This window comes from Camelina sativa, chromosome 17 (genome assembly GCF_000633955.1).
Source record: "Camelina sativa cultivar DH55 chromosome 17, Cs, whole genome shotgun sequence".
NCBI classification, from domain to species: domain Eukaryota; kingdom Viridiplantae; phylum Streptophyta; class Magnoliopsida; order Brassicales; family Brassicaceae; genus Camelina; species Camelina sativa.
In genome coordinates this window covers 6,055,172-6,079,871 of record NC_025701.1, presented here as the reverse complement: position 1 = coordinate 6,079,871, position 24,700 = coordinate 6,055,172, and the positions used below count along the sequence as shown (strand labels likewise).

Below are 24,700 nucleotides of genomic sequence, written 5' to 3'. Positions count from 1 at the left end.
TTTTGAGACTTTCACACATATTAAGAAAATTTTTAGTTTTTATTTGTTAATTAATTTATAATTATTTTTTGGTAGAGAGAGAAAATATAAACTAATAACAATTCAAAAATTTTAATATTTTAAATGATTACTTCTTGAAATTTGCAAAACATCAATCTTTGTGGGACAAAAATATATCCCAAAATATCAATCTTTGTGAGAGAGAGGAAGTACTTTTTTTTTTCGTTGTTGTTGTGATGATCCCAATTCAAACCTAAATGTATTTGGGCCAATGAAATTTTGGACAGATTTTAACTTTTAAAAGCTATGAAGAAGGCTAAGATGGCTTTATATATAAGGTGGTGTCATTTTATTCAAGAAAGCCCACACTTCTAAATTTCTTTTTGCTAAGAAGTCCACAATTACTTTTAGTTAATATAGTTTTATAATTGTACGTGTACGAATATAAGAAGGAGAGCTCTCTCTCTCTTCTCTCTTTGCGATTTTTCAGAGAGGGAGAAACTCTCCGATCAACTTTTTGTTCGCCGGTTGGTATTTCCTGGCTTCGTTTCCCGTTTATCGAGCTCTACTCTGGCATCTCCGGTTCTTTCAACGGAGTTGGCTGGCTCTTTCTCCGGCAACGGTAGCTATTTTAGCACCGTTTTGACTGGCTCTTTCTCCGACAGCGGTGGCTACCTTAGCACCGTTTTGGCTGGCTTTCCACTAGTAGATCCGTCGCCTTTCTCTAGGCGGTGTTTGGCTTTAGTTTTTTGTTGTCTCAATTGATTCAGTTAATCTTTAGATCCGTTTTTGATTGCTTCTATCATTCTTTTGGTTTGATTTGAAGTAATTGATGATGATGCATGCTTCTATGCTGAAGATTGATGAGTCGATGGAGTTTATTTAGTTTGTAGGTTCATGATGTTGATCCACCTTCTTGGAGATTGGGAAGCTTTCTATTGAAGACGAAGATGAAGAAGTTCTGCTTTGGAGTCATTTTCTCAGCAAAATTAGAATCCGTTTTTTTTCTGGGTGTAGATCGAGATTCCGGTGTAATTTTCTGGTGATTTCGACCGGAATCGAAGTTTTCCGGTGCTACTTCCGTCTGCCGGTGATCGGAGACTCCAACCTTCGACTTCCCACGTGTCAACTATCATGTCCCTCTCTTGCCACGTGTTCTATGTTTCCACGCTATCTCTTCAATCTCAAGAAAGGAATCATACTTGGGCCTGTGGGCTTTTGTTTTTAGTTGGTTTGTAATGTAGACTTGTTTCTTTTGACTGTAATTTTGGCCTTTTTGACTGTAATCTTGGCCTGTTTATTAGGCTTTAATAAATAAAAGACACTCTTGTGAAAAAAAAAATTGTACGTGTACGATTCTCAATACCATTATTTTCTGAAGATAATCCTCCATCAACATTTTTTTAGTTATGGTTTACTTAAGTTAGCTAATAATGCATCACAACTCAAAAATATCATTATATTATTAGGTGACAAAAGAAAATTGAAATATTACTATTATGCTAGAAAAGTATATATACGCTCTGTCATTAATTTGGTATACTAGTTCATAATTCGTGCGCCATCCGAAAATCAAATTAGTTGGAAGTTATTATAGTAATCGTCACCTAACGCATTCTTTGATTAATGACACATTTCTCATTAAACGAATCTCAACAGATGCATGGACACTTTACAAGAGTCCAAATAAATGAAAAGACAAATATGTTGAGGTCATAATTCATTAGTTGGACAGTTTGTTTGATAACAAGTTTACGAAACTGAATTGCATTGCAAATAGTTCTAGTCTTCTAGAACCTAATTAATGATCTCTACTATAGTTAATTAATGTTGTATACTTGTCTCGACTGTGAGCAGAGCTAAAGAGCTTGAGCTCTTTCTTCTCAAGCTCAAATACTCTGTTGTCTGTCTCCACCAGCAAATTCCAAAGGAGATATCCACCAGATTGGAGGAAGAAGGAAAATTTCGTATTGTGGTTGCTACTCACCCTCTTTTACAAGAGATTACTTTGAAGAGAGTTAATGGCCTTGCATTCCAATCAAATGCACCTGAACTAAAAAATATATATATTCATTCTTAGTTTCTTTTCAATATTCCTAATTAAGTACTACCAGGTGGAATTAATAACGCTTGAATTTTATATGCTCTTACAATTCTTACGCAGGTTCAAAGAATAATTTTAGTTAATATAGGTTTATTAATTGTACGTGTGCGATTCTCAATACTAGCTACTATTTCCTTAATATAATCCTCCATCAACATTTTTAAGTTATAGTTTACTTAAGTAAGTTAGCTAATAATGCATCAAAACTCAAAATATCATTATTTTATTAGGAGACAAAAGATAATTAAAGTATTACTATTATGCTAGAAAAGTATATGCTCTATCATTAATTTGGAATATTTTTTCATAACTCGTGCGTCATCCGAAAATCAAATTAGTTGGAAGTTATTTTAGTAATCGTCACCTAACGCATTCTTTGATTAATGACACATTTCTCACTAAACGAATCTCAACATGCATGCATGGACACTTTACAAGAGTCAAAATAAATGAAAAGACAAATATGTTGAGGTCATAATTCATAAACGTTGGACAGTTTGTTTTGATAACAAGTTTACGAAATTGAATTGCATTGCGAATAGTTCTAGTCTTCTAGAACCTAATTTAATGATATCTACTATAGTCAAATACGTACATGCATCCAATTTTAAATATAACATTCTTGACTATAATACTAACTTAGTCGTGTAATGTACATGATAATAAAAAAAGAATACAAGTCTAGAATGAATTATATAGTTGTGTCTTTTTGTAATAAAGTTGATATTTTAATTTAGAAAGTTAAAAGAAATTATAAATTCTTACCTCACAGCACACCACAGAATTTGAAGTTGTGCGTGGAAGGTCTAATAGATTAGTACAATGACGTGGATCCAACACGTTTACAAAAAAAGTACAGAATCAATAAATTGATAAACCCAACTATTCATATCATCTACAAAATTTGACTGTGGTCAGTGGTCACAACTAATTATTATCTTTTCATTTGTTGATAGTTTTGATTATCGATCGTATGAGATGTGATCAGTCGGCGACATAATTTAGTATTTTGACGAGTATGCTTCTTAGAAACTATCATGACTGATTTTTTTTTTTTTTAAGTATACGAAATCCACAAAAAGAATGCATGACTTTTATTTTTTTAAGTACAGTACATGTAACTCTTCTCGGCCACGCCGCTGCACATACCTATCGTAACTTTTTAGAAGCTTCTCTGTTCCGAAATCAACCATTTATAATTCCACCGAAAAATAAGTTATAAAATATTTTGTAACAGGATAAAAGTTAATTTTTTCCTATCATTATTATTGTCGTAAAACGATTAAAAAAAAATTCATTTCTTTCTCTTTTAGTTTTTGTTTTAATATATTTTTCTTATCTTTCCATTTTTTGTTTTCTTAAAGGGTCTAATTTCATTCATTTTATAATGAAAATATTAATATTATTAAAAAGGAGAGAATGGTTCGTCGGCCACTCCATTTTTATCTGCAGAGAGAATAAAGAAGGAAGGCGTCACTGAGAAAAATCTATTTTCTATAACCACAAATATGTGCATTGCGTATGTCATGCAGATGCAGTACTAATTAACTTGTGTAACTTCAAAAAAAAAAAAAAAAAAAAAAAATTAGCGACAAAGTGTTCTGAATAGAAATAAGAAATCAGATGCCGAAACAACACCAATAAAACCACTAGAGATCTATTGTGAGCGTTTGTTAATTAAATCTTGCTTCGTTTGAGATTGCTTTAAACTATTCTTGAAACTTCGAATTATCACCCTAACATCTAGAAGCAATATAAAACCTTTCCCAACGAAAAAAAGTCTAGAAGCAATTAAACATCTAAAGATGGAAGGGACTAAGCCTTATTCGTCTGTTTGAAATATCCGCGAAGTAATTTGATTAGAGAATTACAACCAAAAAGCTAAAATTCAATCCGCCACGTGGTATGTATGTGTGCCATGAGGTCCATGACACATACCAACAACGGGGACAAATAGGGCATAGATGTTTGGGGGTTTTGTGAAATTGTGACCATATAAAAATCATCATTCAAATATTCAATGATAATAAATTGCAATAACGCAAAAACACACACAAGTGGGTAGTGAGAAAGAAGTCTGTAGGGTCACATTTCAATCTTTCTCTTCTTCTATAAAAACAGACTCTATCTTTTCTTCTTTGTATCCTCATTTTTATTATTAATTCTCCTTATACATACATATCTCTCAACTTAGCCCTAAGAAATTAAAAGAGAACAAAGTTTGTTTTTGTTTTTGCCAAAGTCGATCGATATATTGAAGATGAAGATGGGATCAAGTCAAAGCATGGGAGGTTCAAAGAGAAGGGTGTCGAGTAAAGGACTTGGAGCTGTTCTTAAAGAACAAAGAGCTAAGCTTTACATCATTCGAAGATGTGTCGTCATGCTTCTTTGTTGGCACGATTGATCTTTCTCAGAGATTCATCCTCAATCATTATGTATAAAAAAAAGCCAGGCTAGCTTTCGCGTGTTGGAGAGATACAAATCGTGATGTATGGAGCTTAACCGGGCGGATCGGGTTTGATTCGACGCGAGATAGTGGATGAATCGGTTAAGAGAGTTTGACTTGGTTCTGATTAGTGGAGCAAATATGGGGAATTCGATGAATTAGTGGAGGAAAGGGCAAGATTGTAAATATTGACTGCATAATATAGAGAGAGAGAGTTGACAAAATTTTGTAATGGCTTTTGGCTTTGTTGAATGATTTGCGGTTAATGTAAAACTGATCGTTACCTTCTATTTTCAACCTCAATACTCATACTACTCTTTTATTACACAGTACACGAATCACACAATTTTATTTGTATACTTATTTAATGATAATTGGAGATATGGATTAGTATAGTATAAAACAAGCATTTTCCCTTTTTTCTTAATATCCAAAATCACAATTAAGGTTTGGTTAGTTTATTGTTGGTTATTGACTTATTGCTGCCCCCACGCAGGGATGAGCTAATTTTAATTCCAACACAACAAAAACTCCACTTTTTCGTTTAGTTCGTGGGGGAACTCTCACAATTTTCGACATGTCCCATGATTTAGCTCAAACTTTTATGATTTGTATTGATTATTGATTCTAAAATGATGCTGTCATCTCTTATAAAGGTAATCAATTTAGATCTATTATACATTTCCGTTTAGTTTTCTAAAAAAGATCTATTATGCATAATGGATACAAATGTGTTAATTATTACTAATATATAATGTAGTAGATTAATTAGCTAAATATAGCAGATAACTACTTAAAATACGCCTGTAACGAGAGCGATGGAGTAATATATCATTTGTGAGCGACTATATGTACTCCCTCTGTTTCACAAAGAGTGTCATTTTGGCCTGATTTTTTTGTTTCAAATTAAGTGTCATTTTAGATTTTCAATGTAATATTAAGCATAAATTTCCAACTTTAACCTCATATTCATTGAAAAATATCAAGAGTCAATATCAATTTTAAGGGTATAAGAGATATTTAAATATGTTTTCTTAATTTGTGTGTAAAGTGTCAAAATGACACTTATTATGAAACAGAGGGAGTATAAACCAAGGGACATAATATTTCATAAATCATTAGTTTGGTTAGTCTCTCTTATTAATCTGACGTTATCAATATCATCATTAGGTGCTAAAATGATTATGATGGACGACTTGTCACGTCTAATTCTTTTCTATAATCAGCCCTTAATATAGTGAATTTTTTTTTTTTTCATTTGTAACATGGAAATGTAAAGTAGTTATTTGTTAACTTCATAAACCATCGATCAGAACTGGAATATTAATTCATCGTAGCATGAGTATTGATTAGCATCCCTAAGTATATATATTTAGATGAAAACGAGTCATGTGAACAACTTGAAAATTTTATTTCAATTTCATAAACCATTTAATATAGTCCTTTACATATGTAACGTACTGAAGAACTCCAATAATTAAAGAAGTAAGTTAAGTACGTTGACTGGTCAAATGGAGACATGGGTAAGGCAGACCACGTGCGGCGGTCCTACCATCGTCGCCGTCGTGACTATCATCACCACCGGTCTCTTCTCTCTTGTCTCTTTCACTTCTTCTCGGGCTACGAATTTTGTGTGTTTTGCCCTAATAAATAAAGTTGTAATAATAATTGAGCCACTCACCTTTCAACCTTATGGTTTCCTTTTGTACTTGTATTTTTTTTCTGGAACTTATCTCCTTTTGTACTTCTCACTCGATGTTAATCTTATACTATTTCTTTTAACACTACGCCTAACATTCCTTTTAATTGGTTTAAATCGTCATCGGTTGGTTTAGGGTGGGGCAAACATGAGTTACACACACACACACACAAAATATCTCGTTTCGTTTTTTCTTGATTAAATTTGTGATAGATAATTATCAAAAAAAACATTTGTGATGGAAATGATAAAATTTGTGATAGATAATTATCAAAATAAAAAATTTGTGATGGAAATGACAAATGAGATACGACAAGATATATAAAAAACCAAAAGTCATGTTTGAGATCTTCCGGATTCAACTAAAGACCAAAAAGGAGGACATTAAAATATTATCGTGTTTTAATTATGCATGTATTAGTATTCATATGTAATACACTAATACTTAAAAAAAAAAAAACTATTATCTCAGATATAAATGTGAAAATCTCACTTCTTTCCTACCTTGCTACATTCACAAACAAAGATTTCTAACTGTTCCCTAGTTCATTTGTTATCTACCTCTTTCTCTAGAACCATGGACATCGATGAGTAATTAAGGACTAGGCAGGAGCCTAGGATTAACAAGATTTATGTATTTTCGATTTATAACCAATATATTAAGTGGACTGGTCCGATCCATAGTTCCAAATTGGAATTCCAATTAAAACACCACCAAGTCGATCAAAACTGTTTTTAAAGTTCGGTGTATTGAAAAATGAACAAGAGATGGCCTACGATGTCTGAAACAACAAATCAACTATTTGATTTCATTGGACTCTTTGTTACGTTTGAGAAGTGTTTCTGTGAATTTTTTTATTTGTTTGTTGACATTATCTCGTTGGAAGAAAAACATTCAGACACACTAGTATTCGTCCCATCAAACCAACCAGTTAATAAATTTCCATATTTAGTTGTGTTCCTTTGTTTTGTTTTTGTTTTTGTCCACAATTCTAGAACATTTTGGGCTTCTTTCCAGGTGCCTTCACATTATGTGTTCTTCTTTCCCATAACACTGCATATGATAATCTTATCTCACGTTTATTTATATAATATATGATCGATCGTCTCTTTATGAGACATGGCGAGAGCAATTATTCGTGTCAAGTCTAAGTCTATATGTTGGCATCTTGCTCGTACTTTACTCCGTAGCACTGTATTAAATAGTTTCCTACAAACTTTTTTTGTTTCTTTTGTTTAAGAGCTTCCTAGTGTTTCATCATCCTTCTTCTCTAAAAATACGTACACAAATATCAAAATATAAATTTATAATTGCATCACCAAGGCCCATTAGCTCAGTTGGTTAGAGCGTCGTGCTAATAACGCGAAGGTCGCAGGTTCGAAACCTGCATGGGCCACTTTCTCCATTTTTATTTAACACTTCAATATCAGGCTTATCAGCCCAATAAGACATTTTTTTTTAAATCACAATCGTCTACATACATATTCATCACATATGGGCTGTATTACATAACGTTATAACATAACAACAATAATAGAAATTTCGATGAGATTAAATTATATTCTTAGAAATTTCGATAAGATTAAATTATATTCTTACATATATATACCAAAATAAAAATATAGATAGCTGGATGAGTGGATGACTTCAACTCCTTTTTCTGTTTCACGTTTCTTGAATCGCCAAAGTTGTATTCTTCCTTATTATTCTAAGTGCATGGCTTCACCCCAAGAGGAAGTACACGTTTATGAGATTCTGAGATCACCATCTCAACTGGTTGACAAAGATTTGGATTCTTTGAAGCTTTGAATCTTCTTCCCATCTTCTCATAGAACTTTATAGAGAAACTAAGCTCACCTGTTAAGTTGTTTCCATCGATGTATAAAGCACCAAGACAAGGCAAAGCCTCAAGCTTCTTTGATGGAACATAACCGGTTAGATTGTTGTTGTTCAGACTAAGAAACCTCAAACTTTTCAGGTTGGTTAGACCAGTGGGAATCTCACCTCTCAAACCCATTTTGGATAAATCCAAAATTACCAAATTTTTCATCTTTTCCCACTTTGTTTCCATCATATCCTCTTCACCCATTGGATTGTTTGATAACACCAACTCCGTTAGAGATTGAATCTTTTCAATGTTATTGGAAAGCCCACCAGAGATTCTGTTCTTCCTCAGATCCAAAAGTGTCAAACTCTTCAATAGCTCTAGTTCTTGTGGTAACTTCCCTTCTATGAGGTTATTGCTTAGGTCAAGCTTGAGCAGTGAAACCAAATCTCCAACAGATGAAGGCAATGTCCCTGAGAAAGAGTTGCGGCTCAAATCCATGATCAAGAGGTCTTGTAACCCACTGAAACAATTTGGTATCATTCCCGTGAATGAGTTCCCTGCGAAGACAAGCCGTTTTAGACTCTTTAAGTTGCAGATACTAGCCGGTAGTTCTCCATCGAACCTATTTCCGAGAACCACCAAAGACTTCAGCTTCGTGAGATTGCCAATTGTATCAGGAAACTTCCCAATGAGACCGGGATTGGATCGAAGCTCGAGTGATTCTAAGTTGGATGCAAAGTTTATCCAGCCCATTTTAGCTATCACCATGGGAGAGATAAAGCAGTTGAAGAAGGAGAGAGATCTTAAGTGCTTGAGCTCAAATAACTCTGCCCTTATCTGAAGACTTGAGGAGCAAGCAAGTGAGTTATCATAAACAGGGCCTAAACTTAATTCTGTGACATACCACAAGTCATTGTAGATGTCACACGAAACACCCTGAAACCAAAAAAAAATTGTTTATTGTTTTTTTGTCAATGTTTGGATTTTTGGAAGAGCACTTAGCTGCAAATTAAAGGAATGATTGGTGGGCCAATGAACATATGATTGTAATAACCATTGAAACATTTAAAGAAACCCCAAAAAAAGAGATGTTGCATGAAAATAGGATTCACTTTGTTGCTTTGAAGCTTTAAACTTCACTATCCGATTATGGAAATTTTTCAAAGGGGACAAAGCATTTTGAAGAGTTATTTGAGACAGCTAGAAAACAAAATCTTTACACATCGTTTCACAGACTTTTTTGAAGTTAAGTTTGATTGATTCAACAACATCTAAAGCTCAAAAGTTTCTATATCATCATAAGCTCAAGGTCTTCACTATCTTCAAGAGTCTATGACAATTAAGGACTTAACCTTACAAAACATGAATGTAAAGAAACTAAACAAAGGGTCTTAGGAAAGAGAGTATTGTAAAAAAAAACCTTAATTGGAGTCCAACCACAAGGATCAGGATAGAGAGCAGATCCGTTCCAAGAATCACCAACAAATCCTTGAATCGCAGAGTACAAGGCTTCTCGTTCTCTTTTGTCCATTGGAGCTTCTTCAGAGCCAGTTACTTCAGGTAAAGATTCATCTCCGGTACACCTGAATAGCAGAGATAATAAGAGAACAGAGTAAAAAATCGTTTGCTGTGGCATTGTTTGTTCCCACAGAGAACACGAACAGGAGAAACAGAGCGTGTGATGTATTTTGTCCTCTTTCTATTTAGGTTTTGGGTTGGTTCTTGTTATTATTTATTGAAAGGAGAGCGAGATGTCGTTGGGAATCAATAGCTTTTCTCATTACAATTCAAATGGTTAAAAAGTAAAAAAGAAGAGAAATTTGGTTACATGTTCCTCTTTTGTCACATAAAGTAAAGGTTTCATTTGTTCCCATAACCATACACATACATGCACATATGGAACTTTCAATACATATAACATACAATATGTATATGTAATAGAGCATGCAGAGAAAGCACACATATCAAAGCGTTTTTGAATTAAATGTTGACAAATATTTTTCTTTTAATGTTCTGCTTTTCTGAAACTAATCCTTTGACATTTATTCGTAATCAATAAGATCCTTCTGGATTCTGGCTATTATGTTCTGTCAATTGAAAGTACATCATTAAACACGCCTCTGCTTCTAATTCTCTAACTTCACCCCCTACAAAAAAGGTTACTTTGGATCCACAAAGCTACAAATGGTTTTACAAAATAAATGTGAAAGTAACATCTCCTAGATCATCCACGTGAGATGGTTATGTAGTGAGAAAAGTCCAAAGCTTTTTTCTTATGGATCCTTCACCGGGTCTTGGTGATTCATCATCATCATCATCTTGAACTTCATCTTCTTCTTCATCTCCATCTTCATGTTCCTCATTTACTGTTCTCCGGTTCTGATCATCTTCATGGCTCATCGTGATATTAGCTATTGGTTCCGCATTTGCGATTGAAACACCCCCATTGTTATCAGTAGTAACAACATCTGCAAATGTTTCAACCTACCATAGATATAACAAAATTATTAAGCATGTGTGCTTGTTTTTTGTCTTGTGCTGAATTTATCGGCAAGGTATTTAATCATCCATAACAGTTTTGGCAAGACACACGTTGTAATACTCTTAAAAAAGGAAGTCTTTTTTACCATCACAATTTCTGAAGTTTGTAATCTTCTAGCTTGAAGTGATTCCACCACCGATCCACAAGTTTTGTTGAAGCTTTTTCTCCCATTCATGAAGGTACTCTCTTTGCTTGTGGAAAGTCCCTTCATATGATTCTCGCCTGTGGTGCAATAACAATAACATACACGTAAGACTCACAAAAATAATCGAACTTTTTAGAAGTATATCTAATATTTTTATTTACTCTTTAGCAAATGAAACACGCTCTTGTTGCAGAACACTTTCACGAGTCTCCATTTCCTTCAATCTCATTTCCAGCTCGGAGCTCTTTCTCGTTGCCTCTGCGAGTTTGCTTTCGGCAGAGTAAATCTTGTTTTCCACGTCTGTAGATCTCCCGTTAACACTAGCAACCAGAGCGTTTGCTTCAGCTAATTTAGCTTCAGAAGTGAGCCTTGTCTTGTTATTCTCTTCTTGAACTTCACGAAGAGCCTTTTCAAGCTGCAAAAAAAAAAACCGAAAAAATAGATATATCTCTAAGAAAATTCAGAACACAAATGTAGTAACACACTACCTCAGAACAAAGAGTCTAATGCTTTAAGGAAGCTAAACAGAAAAGACGACGCCCAGACATCAATATGCATCATATCAGTAGATAAATTCTTAGATTACAAAGAACAAACATTAGAAAAAAAAGATATCCATAATGTGAAATCCAAAGTATCGTACCTCTTCCACACATTGCTTTTCTAGACTCAAGGCTTTCCTCAAGCTTTCTTCACGTCGTTGACGACTGTTCCTTTTTAAGGATTTCTTGAGCTTCTTGGAATGCCTGATTTAGCTGTTCATGCTTCGAAGCCCACTCTTTTTTCTCCATGAGAAGAAGCCCCATATTGTGCTGGTAGCCATATAACTGCACAGAAGAAACAATGCTAAAAGATTGAAGCCTGTATAGTTGTGTATTTATAAAAAGTGATAGGAAAAAAAAAAAGAGACAAACACTCATTTCAACTCTCGGACATCTAAAGGTTACCAAATGCCTTATAAAACCCCATGAGAGCAGCATATCTACATATTCAGTTTTAAACCCAAATGTTCTACTCGCAGCTATGGATTCTCAAAGAAATAAAGCAAATCATACAAAAATAAAGGATTCATAAAAAAAGGTTACCTCTTTTTCAAGCGTCGAGACCTTTTCAAGAAGAGCTTCTTTATCTTTCTCCTCCATTGAAGCCTCATTCAACAAACCCACCTCCCTAAACCTTCTCCAATCACCCATATCCGTCATGTCATCAACCTGAGCTCGAGAAACGACTTCTCCGGTGAGTGATCCAATCAGAGAAATTACTAGGTCATCGCTGAAAGCAACCGCTTTTCCCTTTCTATCAGTGGTCCTCTGGTTAGTAACACCGTCATCGCCGATGACATCCACGGTTTCCTCTGTGGTGTGAACATAGTTCGAAACTAACAACAACAAATTAGAACCCTAATGTCTCAAATTGAAACGGGAAAAAAAAAATCTCTCTGTTCTTGACAACACAACGGCTTTATGAAACTTTAAATCCCGATTAAAAAAACAAAAATAATAATAAAGTAAAATCGTATAGTGAAAATTTGGAAATAGTCGTCGGTTAATGGGTAAAAGGTAAATTACAGCGACGAAGTATACGGATTTTGTTATCAATTACGATGTTGTTATTGGGCCTAAAAATAGTTTTATGTAAATTTGAACTAGAGCCCAATATAATTACTAGCCCATAGAAGCTCAATATAATTTACTACCAGTCTAGCACGTTAGAGTTGAAAGATAATTAAAAAAGATGACCACTTGACCGCAACGGACGGCTGATGTGATGTGATGTGAAAATGAAAATTTATTTGTCTTGTCTTTGTTACATTATCTGAAATTAAATATCTTTTATGTAACTTTAAATTTATAAACAAAGGATTAAAACCCTTTTGTCCCTATATGCATCATTTTTTTTTTAACATCTTACTTTATTAAGACTAGGATAGTACCCGCGCTACGCCATGGGGTTGATTTTTTCTTTTTTCTTTTCTACTATTTTGTTGTGTTTTTTTTTATGTTATTTGTAAATTTTTCTTAATTTGTTTGGAACTTGTTGGTATGCAGACTATTTTTAATAATTAATTTTAATTTAAGATAAATAAGATTGAACATTTAAAAATCTTGTAAAAATTGGAGTTTAGTATTCTGATTTTGTTCAAATTTTATTATATACTTTATGCATTTTAATATTTATAAGGTAACCACTTGAATGACATCGTCTTAGCAAAATCACAAGATTATGAATTTATTTCTTGTGTCTTCTTTTAGTAAATATTTATTTTACTTTAAAAAAACAAAAAAGTCTTATTTTGTTATTCTAAAAAATGTTTTAAGTCTGATCCATCAAGAAAACCAAAATATCATGCAATCAACTAAGTTCTGTCATGAATTACTTATTTTTATTTTTATTTTAGTTAATAGTTAATATTGTAAATAACTGAATTAATATTTGTTTATCATTATAAAGATTTCAATAAATTTTTAGCTTAGTTACTTATATTTTATATTCGTTTGAGTTATTTAAAAAAAAACATAAAAATCAAAATTTTGTTACCTGGAAACTTAAAGTAGAAAATCATAGTTATCAGAACAACAAATCAAGTTACTTTAAATAAAATTTTGGTTGCACTGTGATAAATGGTCTTTGATTGCCTTACCGCAACACTCTTGACATGTGCGTCCTTGATGCTTCTGTAACAACAAGTTGTGAAAGTTTCTGCCATAGGAAAAAACACATAACATGATGTCAGCAAAAGAGAGAACAAACGAATTGGCTTTGATTGTTCCATAAAAAGGTAGGTATAGTTATGATATCTAATTCCATTGCTGCCTCGGATATATCAGTACGGATTAGTTGATGGTTACCTGATAATGTAACCTGATACACAAATCCAAAAGGTTTAAGTTCACCTAAATGAATTAGTAACAGAAACAACAAAAATCAAACAAAGAGTTGAGATTGTAGAGTGTGGTTCTTGTCAAATCATGTTATTAAAAAATATACACAATAAAGCAAGGAGGCTCCTATAAAATATACAAAATAAAGCAAGAAAAAAATGAGAAGCAGAAGAAGATACAAAGTGTAGACACAAGTGAGTTTGTATATGTTCTAAAAATCATTAAGTAAAAATCAATGGCAAAGCTGAACACATAAGCTATTAATCCGTGAGTCCGGGGGATTTGCCAAAATGTAAGATGCTGATTTCCCATTTCTTAAACAAGTCATGCTGAATTGGTTACATAATTGAGTCGTCTGCAGCAAACAAAAATAAGAAGAAGAGATATGTAATTAGGAGACATTGAAAAGGGGTTCGAGAAACTGAGATATGAAAAAAAAAGGCACTAAGGATTTATACCGTGCAAGAGGCTGGTTCTCGGTTACAGCTCTATTTAGAAGTTGGAACACATGAAAGATAATGACACCATGAGCAATGTTCGTTTCCATCGACATTGTTGAAGAGAGAGATCAATCCAGCAATGAACCTGTGACAAGAAAAGAAGCTTGGGTTTGGTGTTTGTTCCTAACTTTTTCTTGTCAATCAAAGAGACAAGATCATCATTTACTCAATCTGCAGCAGGCCTTTATGACCTATGAGTATAGGGAAAACAAACAAGCAAACTGATTTATAGCTATTAACGTGGAGGGTGAATAACAGAGAAATGTAACACTTACCCAGCGACCAAGAGGAGAAGAGAGATGGTCCAAAATATGCCCTGATACATCTTCTACCTGTGTGGTTTAGCTCCAGGAGCGTTTCTTTGGTAGATCCATCCATAATGGGGACGGATTAAAAGCACAAATCCAAGTAGAAAACCAGTATCAAACCCTCCAATATGTGCAAAGTTATCAACTCCAGGGAGCACTGTTCCATCTTGTATCCATGTGGCTTTTCTGGTACGTTTGTGCCATGACTCTTTCTCAAATAACTGGTTAGTCTGGATTTCTTAAAGACATAACAAAACAGTATTAAACACCGTTCTTACATCCACCAAGAATCTTCTAGGAAAACAGACTCAAATAAGAACCAAAAGAGACGGTGATGAGTCTGCCTAGGAAACATCACACAAGAAAAAACAGATTGAAGCAAAGGAAGTTTTCGACATAGACAAACTTCTTGAAAATAATTGAATCCAATCTAATGTATACCTTAGATTGTCCATCTTCATTGTTATTATATTTGTTTCCACCTCCGAATAGTCCATTCACACGGAGAAACCTGTAACCATTTCTTGACTTGCTGATTCGGCCATGTCCTAGTACTACTACTACTACCTCTCTGCGATTTCAAGGTCACAATTCCTGAAACTGAAACAAAAAAAAACAAAATCGAATTTGCAATCCCAAAAAAACACTTGTAGATACAAAATTACACTTTCAACTCTTACAAATACGAAATATAAAGTCTAATTACCAAAGATTAATCAAAATTCAGATGAAACCCCAATGCACAATAGACACATATATATCGAAACCTAAATCGAGAGAGAGATTAAAGTAGGGATTTTTAAGAGAGACTAAACCATGGGAGGAAGGAAAGAGCAACGATTTGGTGAAATTGGTGGTTGCAGCCATAGACGCCATTGTTTTATGAAAGAGAGAAGATGGGGTTTCTGAAATTCTAAGAAGATAAATCGATGCTTTTGTCTTCGATTATCAGAGCCTGTCGAGCAAGAGAGAAAATCGAGTAAGAGAAAGACGCAAGAGACTACGAAGAGACAATTAAGTGACCTGGCAAAGAAAAATCTGATCTGTATTATTTGTTATAATTTTATTGGTTAATGATTTTAACTGATGTGTCAATACCAGATTGAAAGTTGAGGCTGAGGTGTCAAGCTCTGGAGATAAACGTATTCTGTTTTTATAGTATTGATTAAAGGATTACAAACATTGAATCAGCCATTGAGGCATAGTATCAAAAATATGATAAGTACTTGTCATAGTACTTTATTTGTCAAAACGATTTGATAATGACTATTATTAAATTAGAAAATTAGTTAAATGTTCCGTTGCTCACACACATGAGATGAGATGATGTGTTTGAATAGTCGCGCAGCCATATGATAATGAGAGAAGTTGGTGAGACGTATTTGCTGTGCAGATGTGTGTGACTATATTAATCGCATGAACATATCGTGGTAATATGTAATTAATTATTTAAAAACAGTATCAGATCTGATCACATGTATGTAAATCAAGAACTGTATAGCGTAATAATATGATGTTTAAGTTTAACTATGGTTAAGTTCATGATCGGTTACTTGAGTTAGAATTAAAGTGAGACTACGGAAAACAATAGTATTTTAGTATTTGTTTAATAACTTATCACCAACTAAAACATGCAAAATAACCTAATATTATTTGTTGTGCAGCTCAACAAGTTCGGCACACTGGAGCTAGATTACAAAGTTGTATAGCCAAACTTTAATCATTCATTTAGATTAAATATTGTAAATTAATCCGCATTATACCAAACTGGCAATAGATTATGAGGTGGAAACTAATTTTCACATGTGTTGCTAAAGAAAGAGTGTCAGAAGATCAATTTAATAATAACAAGATCGAGCCAGAGATAGCTTTCTTATCTGGCGAGGATCACTGGAGATCAATTATTTTAGTTTGATTGATAATAATAAATACAATACTAGTAAACAAAAATATACTAATACTAGTCTAATTCTTACGTTTAAGATTAGAATCAATCAATTAAAACATCATATTCATTCACTAATCTTCTTTAGAACATTAAGAGGAAGACTTCGTATACTGGTATACACTTCCTCTCTTCTTGACTCTTCTCTTTTCCAAGAAGTTTTCAAAAGAAATATTTATTAGTAACCATCAACGACTAACGACTTCGTCGACGGCTCTTTCACACACATTCGTTCCTAAATTTCTTTAATAAGGAAACCAAAAATAGCAAATCGACAACTATAGTTTGAAATCATTATTGATTCTTCTCTCAAGACTTTTACAGTTTGAGATCATTATTGATTTACATTTTTCACTTTTGCCAATCATACATTGGATCTGATTAGTAATGTAGCCAAAAATATACAGAAAAACTGTAAGCGGAAAGCTGTAAGAAAAAGCAGAACAAAAAAGCTATACCAAAAATTGAGAGTAAAATTTTTAATAATAATTTTGGTAAAGTTTTTATGATTGGTTAAAAATCAAAACTGTACAAGTGGTAAAACTTTGTTTGTGTCACCAATCAAAACCATTGTTTTGTTTACAAACCTAAATTTTTTTGTTAGTTACTTTTTCACTGAAATAAAAAAATTACTCAATTCCTTCGTGCCAAGAAAATACTATATATTTTTAAAAATTCAACAATAAAATAATAATACGTTGAAGTCGTCGTTCAAAGTTGGGTTTTTAATATATTTTATTTCCATAAACAAAAAACAAAAATACACTCCTTCCTCTTCCTTTCCATAAACTAAAATCCAATGTATAAAATTACAAATCCAAATATTATTATTCGACATTTCTCTTTCAAACTCTTCTTACAAAAAAAAAATCTTCATTCTTTCATTCTTTTTTCCTTTTTCCACTCTCCAAATTTTTTTTACATAAAAGATTTTTTTCATTTTCAGACACAGAGAAGAAGAAAGAACAACAAAAACAAAGTATGACAAAGTGTCGTGGGAGAAGAAGGTTACATCTAAGCAACATATACGCATTCAAAGGTCGTAAATCTAGTTTTCAAGAAGACCATTCTCAGATTGGAGGACCTGGTTTCTCACGTGTCGTTTACTGCAACGAACCTAATTCTCCGGCGTCTGAACGACGCAACTACGCCGGAAACTATGTCCGTTCTACTAAATACACCGCAGCTTCGTTCATACCCAAATCACTCTTCGAACAGTTCCGTCGCGTTGCTAATTTCTACTTCCTCGTCATCGGAGCCTTATCCTTAACTTCTATCTCTCCTTACAGCCCCGTTAGTTCTCTCTTACCTCTCGCCTTCGTCATCGCCGTCAGTATGGTTAAAGAAGCTATTGAAGATTGGGGTCGTAAGAAACAGGTCTGTAATCCAAAATCTTCACATTTGTCAAATATTAAAGTTTCCATTTTTAATTTAAAGTTTTGATTTTTAATTAAAAGTTTTGATTTTTAACTGTTTTAGGATATAGAAGTGAATAACCGGAAAGTGAAGGTTCACGACGGGAATGGAATATTCCGGCAAGAAGAGTGGAGGAATCTTAAAGTCGGAGATATAGTGAGAGTTGATAAAGACGAGTTTTTTCCGGCGGATCTTTTGCTTTTATCGTCGAGCTATGAAGATGCGATTTGTTACGTAGAGACGATGAACCTTGACGGAGAAACGAATCTGAAAGTGAAACAAGGTTTAGAAGCGACTTCATCTGTTTTACATGAAGATTCAGATTTCAAAGAGTTAAAAGGTGTTGTGAGATGTGAAGATCCAAATGCAGATCTCTATACCTTTGTTGGTACTTTACATTCGGAAGAACAGAGGTTACCATTGTCGATTCAACAGCTTCTTCTTCGTGATTCTAAGCTTAGAAACACTGAGTATGTTTATGGTGCTGTTGTCTTCACTGGACATGACACAAAGGTATACACTTTAAAGATCTCTTCTTTACTTTGTTTCAGTTAAGAGTTGTGCTGAGTTTGGAGTTTTGGAAACAGGTGATTCAAAACTCAACTGATCCACCATCGAAGAGAAGTAGGATCGAGAGGAAGATGGACAAAATCATCTACGTGATGTTCGGTGTTGTGTTTTTGATGTCTTTTATTGGTTCGATTGTATTTGGTATTGAGACAAGAGAAGATAGAGTGAAGTCTGGAGGAAGAACAGAGAGATGGTACTTAAAACCAGACGATGCTGATATCTTCTTTGATCCAGACAGAGCTTTTATGGCTTCGGTTTACCATTTCTTCACTGCGGTTATGCTCTACAGTAACTTCATTCCCATTTCGCTTTACGTCTCTATCGAAATCGTTAAGGTTCTTCAGAGCGTTTTCATCAACAATGACATTCTTATGTACTACGAGGAGAATGATAAACCTGCACACGCTAGGACATCTAATCTCAACGAAGAGCTTGGGATGGTTGATACGATTCTATCTGATAAAACCGGTACATTGACTTGTAACTCCATGGAGTTTATCAAATGTTCTATAGCGGGAACTGCGTATGGACGTGGTATAACTGAAGTTGAAAGATCCATGGCTATGAGAAGTAATGGTTCGACTTTGGTTGGTGATGAGTTGGATGTTGTAGTGGACCGGTCTGGTCCTAAGATCAAAGGGTTTAATTTCGAGGATGAGAGGGTTATGAAAGGGAATTGGGTTAAGCAGAGAGATGCAGTGGTTTTGCAGAAGTTTTTCAGGTTGTTAGCTGTTTGTCACACGGCTATACCTGAAACTGATGAAGCCACTGGAGCTGTCTCTTATGAAGCTGAGTCTCCTGATGAAGCTGCGTTTGTTGTCGCGGCTAGAGAGTTCGGGTTTGAGTTCTTTAGCAGGACGCAAAATGGGATTTCTTTCCGTGAATTGGATCTTGCATCAGGGAAAACAGTTGAAAGGTTTGTTTTGTTTTTTTCTTATAATGAGACTTCTTGACAGTTTCTTGAGGTTTAAAAACTAACATTCCTCTGTTTTTTTTTTTACAGAAANTTCAGAGCGTTTTCATCAACAATGACATTCTTATGTACTACGAGGAGAATGATAAACCTGCACACGCTAGGACGTCTAATCTCAACGAAGAGCTTGGGATGGTTGATACGATTCTATCTGATAAAACCGGTACATTGACTTGTAACTCCATGGAGTTTATCAAATGTTCTATAGCCGGAACTGCTTATGGACGTGGTATAACTGAAGTTGAAAGATCCATGGCTATGAGAAGCAACGGTTCGACTTTGGTTGGTGATGAGTTGGATGTTGTAGTGGACCGGTCTGGTCCTAAGATCAAAGGGTTTAATCTCGAGGATGAGAGGGTTATGAAAGGGAATTGGGTTAAGCAGAGAGATGCAGTGGTTTTGCAGAAGTTTTTCAGGTTGTTAGCTGTTTGTCACACGGCTATACCTGAAACTGATGAAGCCACTGGAGCTGTCTCTTATGAAGCTGAGTCTCCTGATGAAGCTGCGTTTGTTGTCGCGGCTAGAGAGTTCGGGTTTGAGTTCTTTAGCAGGACGCAAAATNTTGGGATGGTTGATACGATTCTATCTGATAAAACCGGTACATTGACTTGTAACTCCATGGAGTTTATCAAATGTTCTATAGCGGGAACTGCGTATGGACGTGGTATAACTGAAGTTGAAAGATCCATGGCTATGAGAAGTAATGGTTCGACTTTGGTTGGTGATGAGTTGGATGTTGTGGTGGACCGGTCTGGTCCTAAGATCAAAGGGTTTAATTTCGAGGATGAGAGGGTTATGAAAGGGAATTGGGTTAAGCAGCGAGATGCAGTGGTTTTGCAGAAGTTTTTCAGGTTGTTAGCTGTTTGTCACACGGCTATACCTGAAACTGATGAAGCCACTGGGGCTGTCTCTTACGAAGCTGAGTCTCCTGATGAAGCTGCGTTTGTTGTCGCGGCTCGTGAGTTCGGGTTTGAGTTCTTTAGCAGGACACAAAACGGGATTTCTTTCCGTGAATTGGATCTTACATCAGGGAAAACAGTTGAAAGGTTTGTTTTGTGTTTCTTATAATGAGACTTCTTGACAGTTTCTTGATGTAAAAAAACTAACATTCCTCTGTTTTTTTACAGGGTGTATCGGTTATTAAACGTTCTTGAGTTTAACAGCGCGAGGAAGAGAATGTCTGTTATTGTGCGTGATGAAGATGGGAAGCTTCTGTTACTGTCCAAAGGAGCTGACAAGTAAGTTTTAACTGATCATCTTGAGAGACTATTATACATTTTTAGGCTTTTTTTGTTGACTTTTGTGGAATCTTGTGTTTTTGTGTGCAGTGTGATGTTTGAAAGACTTGCAAAGAACGGGCGTCATTTCGAAGAGGAAACTCGAAAGCATGTTAATGAATATGCAGATGCAGGGCTAAGGACATTGATACTTGCATACCGCGAGGTGGATGAGAATGAGTATATAGAATTCAGCAAGAACTTTAATGAAGCTAAGAACTCTGTGACAGCGGATCGTGAGAGTTTGATCGATGAAATCACAGAACGGATGGAGCGTGATTTAATTCTCCTTGGTGCTACTGCTGTTGAGGACAAACTTCAAAATGGGGTATGGCTATTTTAAGACTAAAAATGTTTTGGTATTTGGAATGAGTAGGAGGACTGTAACAGGTTTAACTTGATTGTGGTTTAGGTTCCGGATTGTATTGACAAGCTAGCTCAAGCAGGGATAAAGATTTGGGTTCTAACAGGAGACAAAATGGAGACTGCAATCAATATCGGGTAAGATAAGTAACAGAAGGGATAGAGAGATTTGCTTTTTTTTTTTGTTCTTATGTCTGAATCTATACATTGTTCTTAGTGTGTTTGTTACATAGTTTCTTACATTTTTTTTCCGGAATCTCTACAGATTTGCTTGTAGTTTACTAAGACAAGAGATGAAGCAGATCATCATAAATCTTGAGACACCACATATCAAAGCATTGGAGAAAGCTGGAGAGAAAGATGCAATTGAACAGGTAATTTTTATATTTGTAATTCAAACAGTAATATGTTTTCACTATCTTTTACTTGAGGACTTAGGAGATTAATATATGGACCGACTGATGTTTATAGGCATCGAGAGAAAGCGTGGTGAGGCAAATGGAAGAAGGGAAAGCTCTACTCACAGCATCAAGCAGCTCGAGCTCTCAAGAGGCCTTTGCGTTGATCATTGATGGGAAGTCGCTAACTTATGCCCTTGAAGATGATTTCAAGAAGAAGTTTCTTGATTTAGCCACAGGATGTGCCTCTGTTATTTGCTGTAGATCATCACCTAAACAAAAGGCATTGGTAATGTCTTTTCCCGCGGAAATGGTTTTTTTTTAACTGGATCTAGTATTGCAATTTCGGGGTTTATTAATAGAAGATATTTGCTTTCAGGTTACGCGGTTGGTCAAATCTGGAACCGGCAAGACAACTCTAGCTATTGGAGATGGAGCAAATGATGTTGGAATGCTTCAAGAAGCGGATATTGGTGTTGGAATCAGCGGTGTTGAGGGAATGCAAGCGGTTATGTCTAGCGACATAGCTATTGCTCAATTCCGTTACTTAGAGCGACTCTTGCTCGTCCATGGTCACTGGTGTTACAGCAGAATCTCATCAATGGTATACAATTTTGCTCTCTCAGAAACATTCTCCAACTGAACTCTATGCATTTGTCTCTAACTACGTTATGTTTTGGCTCTTTGCAGATTTGTTACTTCTTCTACAAGAATATAACTTTTGGTGTCACAGTGTTCTTATACGAAGCCTACACATCCTTCTCTGCTCAACCCGCATATAACGACTGGTTTTTATCGCTTTTCAACGTCTTCTTCTCTTCACTTCCCGTCATTGCTCTTGGAGTTTTCGATCAAGACGTCTCAGCTCGCTATTGTTACAAGGTATATATCCAAACATCACCCTCCATAAACCCTATACAGAATCAAAAATTCCTCTGAATCAGATCACTGAGTGAAGTTCGTTTTTCTTTTTATTTGCAGTTCCCATTGCTATACCAAGAAGGGGTAAATAATCTTCTTTTCAGCTGGAAGAGAATCATCGGATGGATGTTCAACGGAGTCTTTACTGCGCTAGCCATTTTCTTCCTCTGCAAGGAATCTCTAAAGCACCAACTCTACAACCCTAATGGCAAAACTGTCGGCAGAGAAATCCTCGGCGGGACAATGTACACTTGCCTAGTCTGGATCGTCAATCTCCAAATGGCTTTAGCCATAAGCTACTTCACTTGGGTCCAACACATTGTAATATGGGGATCAGTTGCTTTGTGGTACATCTTCCTCATGATCTATGGAGCCATGGCTCCTAGCTTCTCCACAGATGCTTATAAAGTCTTCATCGAAGCCCTAGCTCCAGCTCCATCATACTGGCTCACCACTCTCTTCGTGATGTTCTTCGCTTTGATCCCTTACTTCGTCTTCAAGTCAGTTCAAATGAGATTCTTCCCGGGATACCATCAGATGATTCAGTGGATTCGGTACGAAGGTCATTCTAATGATCCCGAATTTGTGGAAATGGTTAGACAGAGATCGATTAGGCCCACGACTGTTGGTTTCACGGCGAGAAGAGCCGCAAGTGTACGGCGGTCCGGTAGGTTTCATGAACAGCTAAACAAGAATTTTATCGCTTTCTGAAGAGAAGTGAAATAGAAGTGTCTCAGTGTTTGTGCATATGTACTTCAGTACTTGTATATAAAAGCTATCATGGGAAAGCTAGGGTTCTTTTTTACATGTTGTAATTGCTTGCCAAAAAAGGCAGATAAAAAGGGTCCGCTACACTCATATTTATTTGTACGTAACATTTTTTTAAAAATGTCGATTACGATTTGTTATTCTATTTAGTTAATTGTATCTATAATTGATAATACACCTTTCGCAAATACCACATATTGACATATACATGCTAACAAAAGGAAAGTAATATTTTACACTTACGATCACTACTGAGATGCTTGTTTACAATACACAAAATAAAATAAAATAAAGCTATGTATACTTATTATAGATTAGAATATTGCAAATTTGCAAGTAGGCAAGTATTGATCAGCGTTATTCTTTTCGTCTTAGGTATTTTTTTTTTATCTTGTGTGTATAAAATTCTAGTGTACTACAAACCACCTGAATTAAGTAAGAGATGTGGAGGAGAAAGTGCTATTAAGTTCATCTTTTGGAGAGTCAGAAAGAAAAAGAAAATACGCCATAATTACCAAGTCTCTGAAAGTGAAGTACAAAGAGAAGCATGAAAGCTCCGAAACCCTAAGACGAAGAAGTACAAGGACGGAAAGGGGAAGAAAAAAGGTTAAAAAACAAGTAAGGCTTGTGAAACCACCATGCTTTATCTATCGTTTGTTACTTAAGAACACATGCTACGTTGGTCTCTTTATTGACTCCACAATAGCTTAATTAAGCAAGATCACTCCATGGTTGGATAATTAAAGAGATAGCTATCAACAATACATATGTTTTCCATATAACATTTTCTCAAGAAATCCAGGATAATTAAAGAGATTACTAGTGCATGGCATCCACATGATTGGTTTAATTTCTGGCTGATATTTACATACACAATGAGCGTATCTTGTGCATTCTATATTTTTCTGCGCCATAATTTTTTTGCTATTGTATCATTTCATTTAGTTATAGGTTTGGTCCAAATGTACATAGGTGCAAATAAAGAAATTTTGCGTTATACTTTTAGATTTCTATTGATATATCAATAAGTAAACTAATAACAACAAAGGTCAAATATCTTATGATATATTTTATCTTAAAAATATATATTGTGAAAGATCAAGTTTTTTTTTTTTTTTTGCCAACATTGTGAAAGATCAAGTAAAAATTTAATAATTAATGAATTGTGTAATTGTGAAAGATTAAGTAAAAGATCTACATCTCCATCTATACATTAAATTTGTTCTAAATTTTAAAATTAGATAAAGGAATTCAACTTGGTCAAAAAGCAAAATATGAGCCATATATAAGCAAAACACGAGCCATATATAAGCAAAACGTAAACACTTTTTCTTTATATACAAATTATAGACTTGAAATTTGAGACGTTAAACCAAACTAATGTTTATTAAGCTTTAATAAGTTCATCAACCGAAATGTTTCGGTATGAATATCCAAAGCCACTACTTCGATTCTTGCATTATATGGTTCCGTGAATTAATAAACCGACCCGTTTGCATATGCTGGCTTTTGGTAATAATATATCCGATGACTTGGTATGCAAGCCAAGTACCTCCAAGCATTTGCCCTGAAGTCAAAAACCTCGCACTTTACTTCGTTTGGACTCGAGGGATC

General features: G+C 34.8%; 3 protein-coding genes, 1 long non-coding RNA gene, 1 other non-coding gene and 1 pseudogene across 7 annotated transcripts; 3 read left to right on the top strand and 3 right to left on the bottom strand.

Annotated features, from left to right (window-relative positions):
• Positions 4,176-4,875, top strand: LOC104755606. The gene has a single exon (XM_010478017.2). The coding sequence runs from the start codon at positions 4,365-4,367 to the stop codon at positions 4,506-4,508; it is 144 nt and encodes a 47-aa protein (XP_010476319.1). The 5' UTR covers positions 4,176-4,364; the 3' UTR covers positions 4,509-4,875.
• On the top strand, positions 7,573-7,646 carry TRNAI-AAU. Its single transcript has one exon. It is a non-coding gene; the product is annotated as a tRNA-Ile (tRNA).
• On the bottom strand, positions 7,797-9,824 carry LOC104755605 (piriformospora indica-insensitive protein 2-like). The gene is made up of 2 exons (XM_010478016.1): positions 9,499-9,824; positions 7,797-9,014 (listed from the first exon to the last, which is right to left on the bottom strand). The coding sequence occupies exons 1-2, from the start codon at positions 9,712-9,714 to the stop codon at positions 7,959-7,961; spliced, it is 1,272 nt and encodes a 423-aa protein (XP_010476318.1). The 5' UTR covers positions 9,715-9,824; the 3' UTR covers positions 7,797-7,958.
• Positions 10,734-12,134, bottom strand: LOC104759202 (annotated as a pseudogene).
• LOC109130165 lies at positions 13,825-14,706 on the bottom strand. Its single transcript, XR_002036258.1, has 3 exons — positions 14,423-14,706; positions 14,106-14,232; positions 13,825-14,002 (listed from the first exon to the last, which is right to left on the bottom strand). It is a non-coding gene; the product is annotated as an uncharacterized LOC109130165 (long non-coding RNA).
• On the top strand, positions 17,308-23,235 carry LOC104755603 (probable phospholipid-transporting ATPase 11). Of its 3 annotated transcripts, XM_010478013.1 has the most exons (13): positions 17,308-17,777; positions 17,880-18,329; positions 18,404-18,769; positions 19,438-19,494; positions 19,930-20,405; positions 20,487-20,597; positions 20,688-20,964; positions 21,049-21,137; positions 21,265-21,373; positions 21,471-21,686; positions 21,777-22,001; positions 22,088-22,279; positions 22,379-23,235. In XM_010478013.1, exons 1-13 carry the CDS (start codon positions 17,382-17,384, stop codon positions 23,027-23,029), a joined length of 3,615 nt encoding a protein of 1,204 aa, XP_010476315.1. In that variant the 5' UTR covers positions 17,308-17,381; the 3' UTR covers positions 23,030-23,235. The 3 variants fall into 3 exon arrangements, with proteins under 3 accessions (XP_010476315.1, XP_010476314.1, XP_010476316.1); XM_010478012.1 differs by lacking the exon at positions 19,438-19,494 and having other exon boundaries at positions 18,404-18,826; XM_010478014.1 differs by lacking the exons at positions 19,438-19,494; positions 19,930-20,405 and having other exon boundaries at positions 18,404-19,302.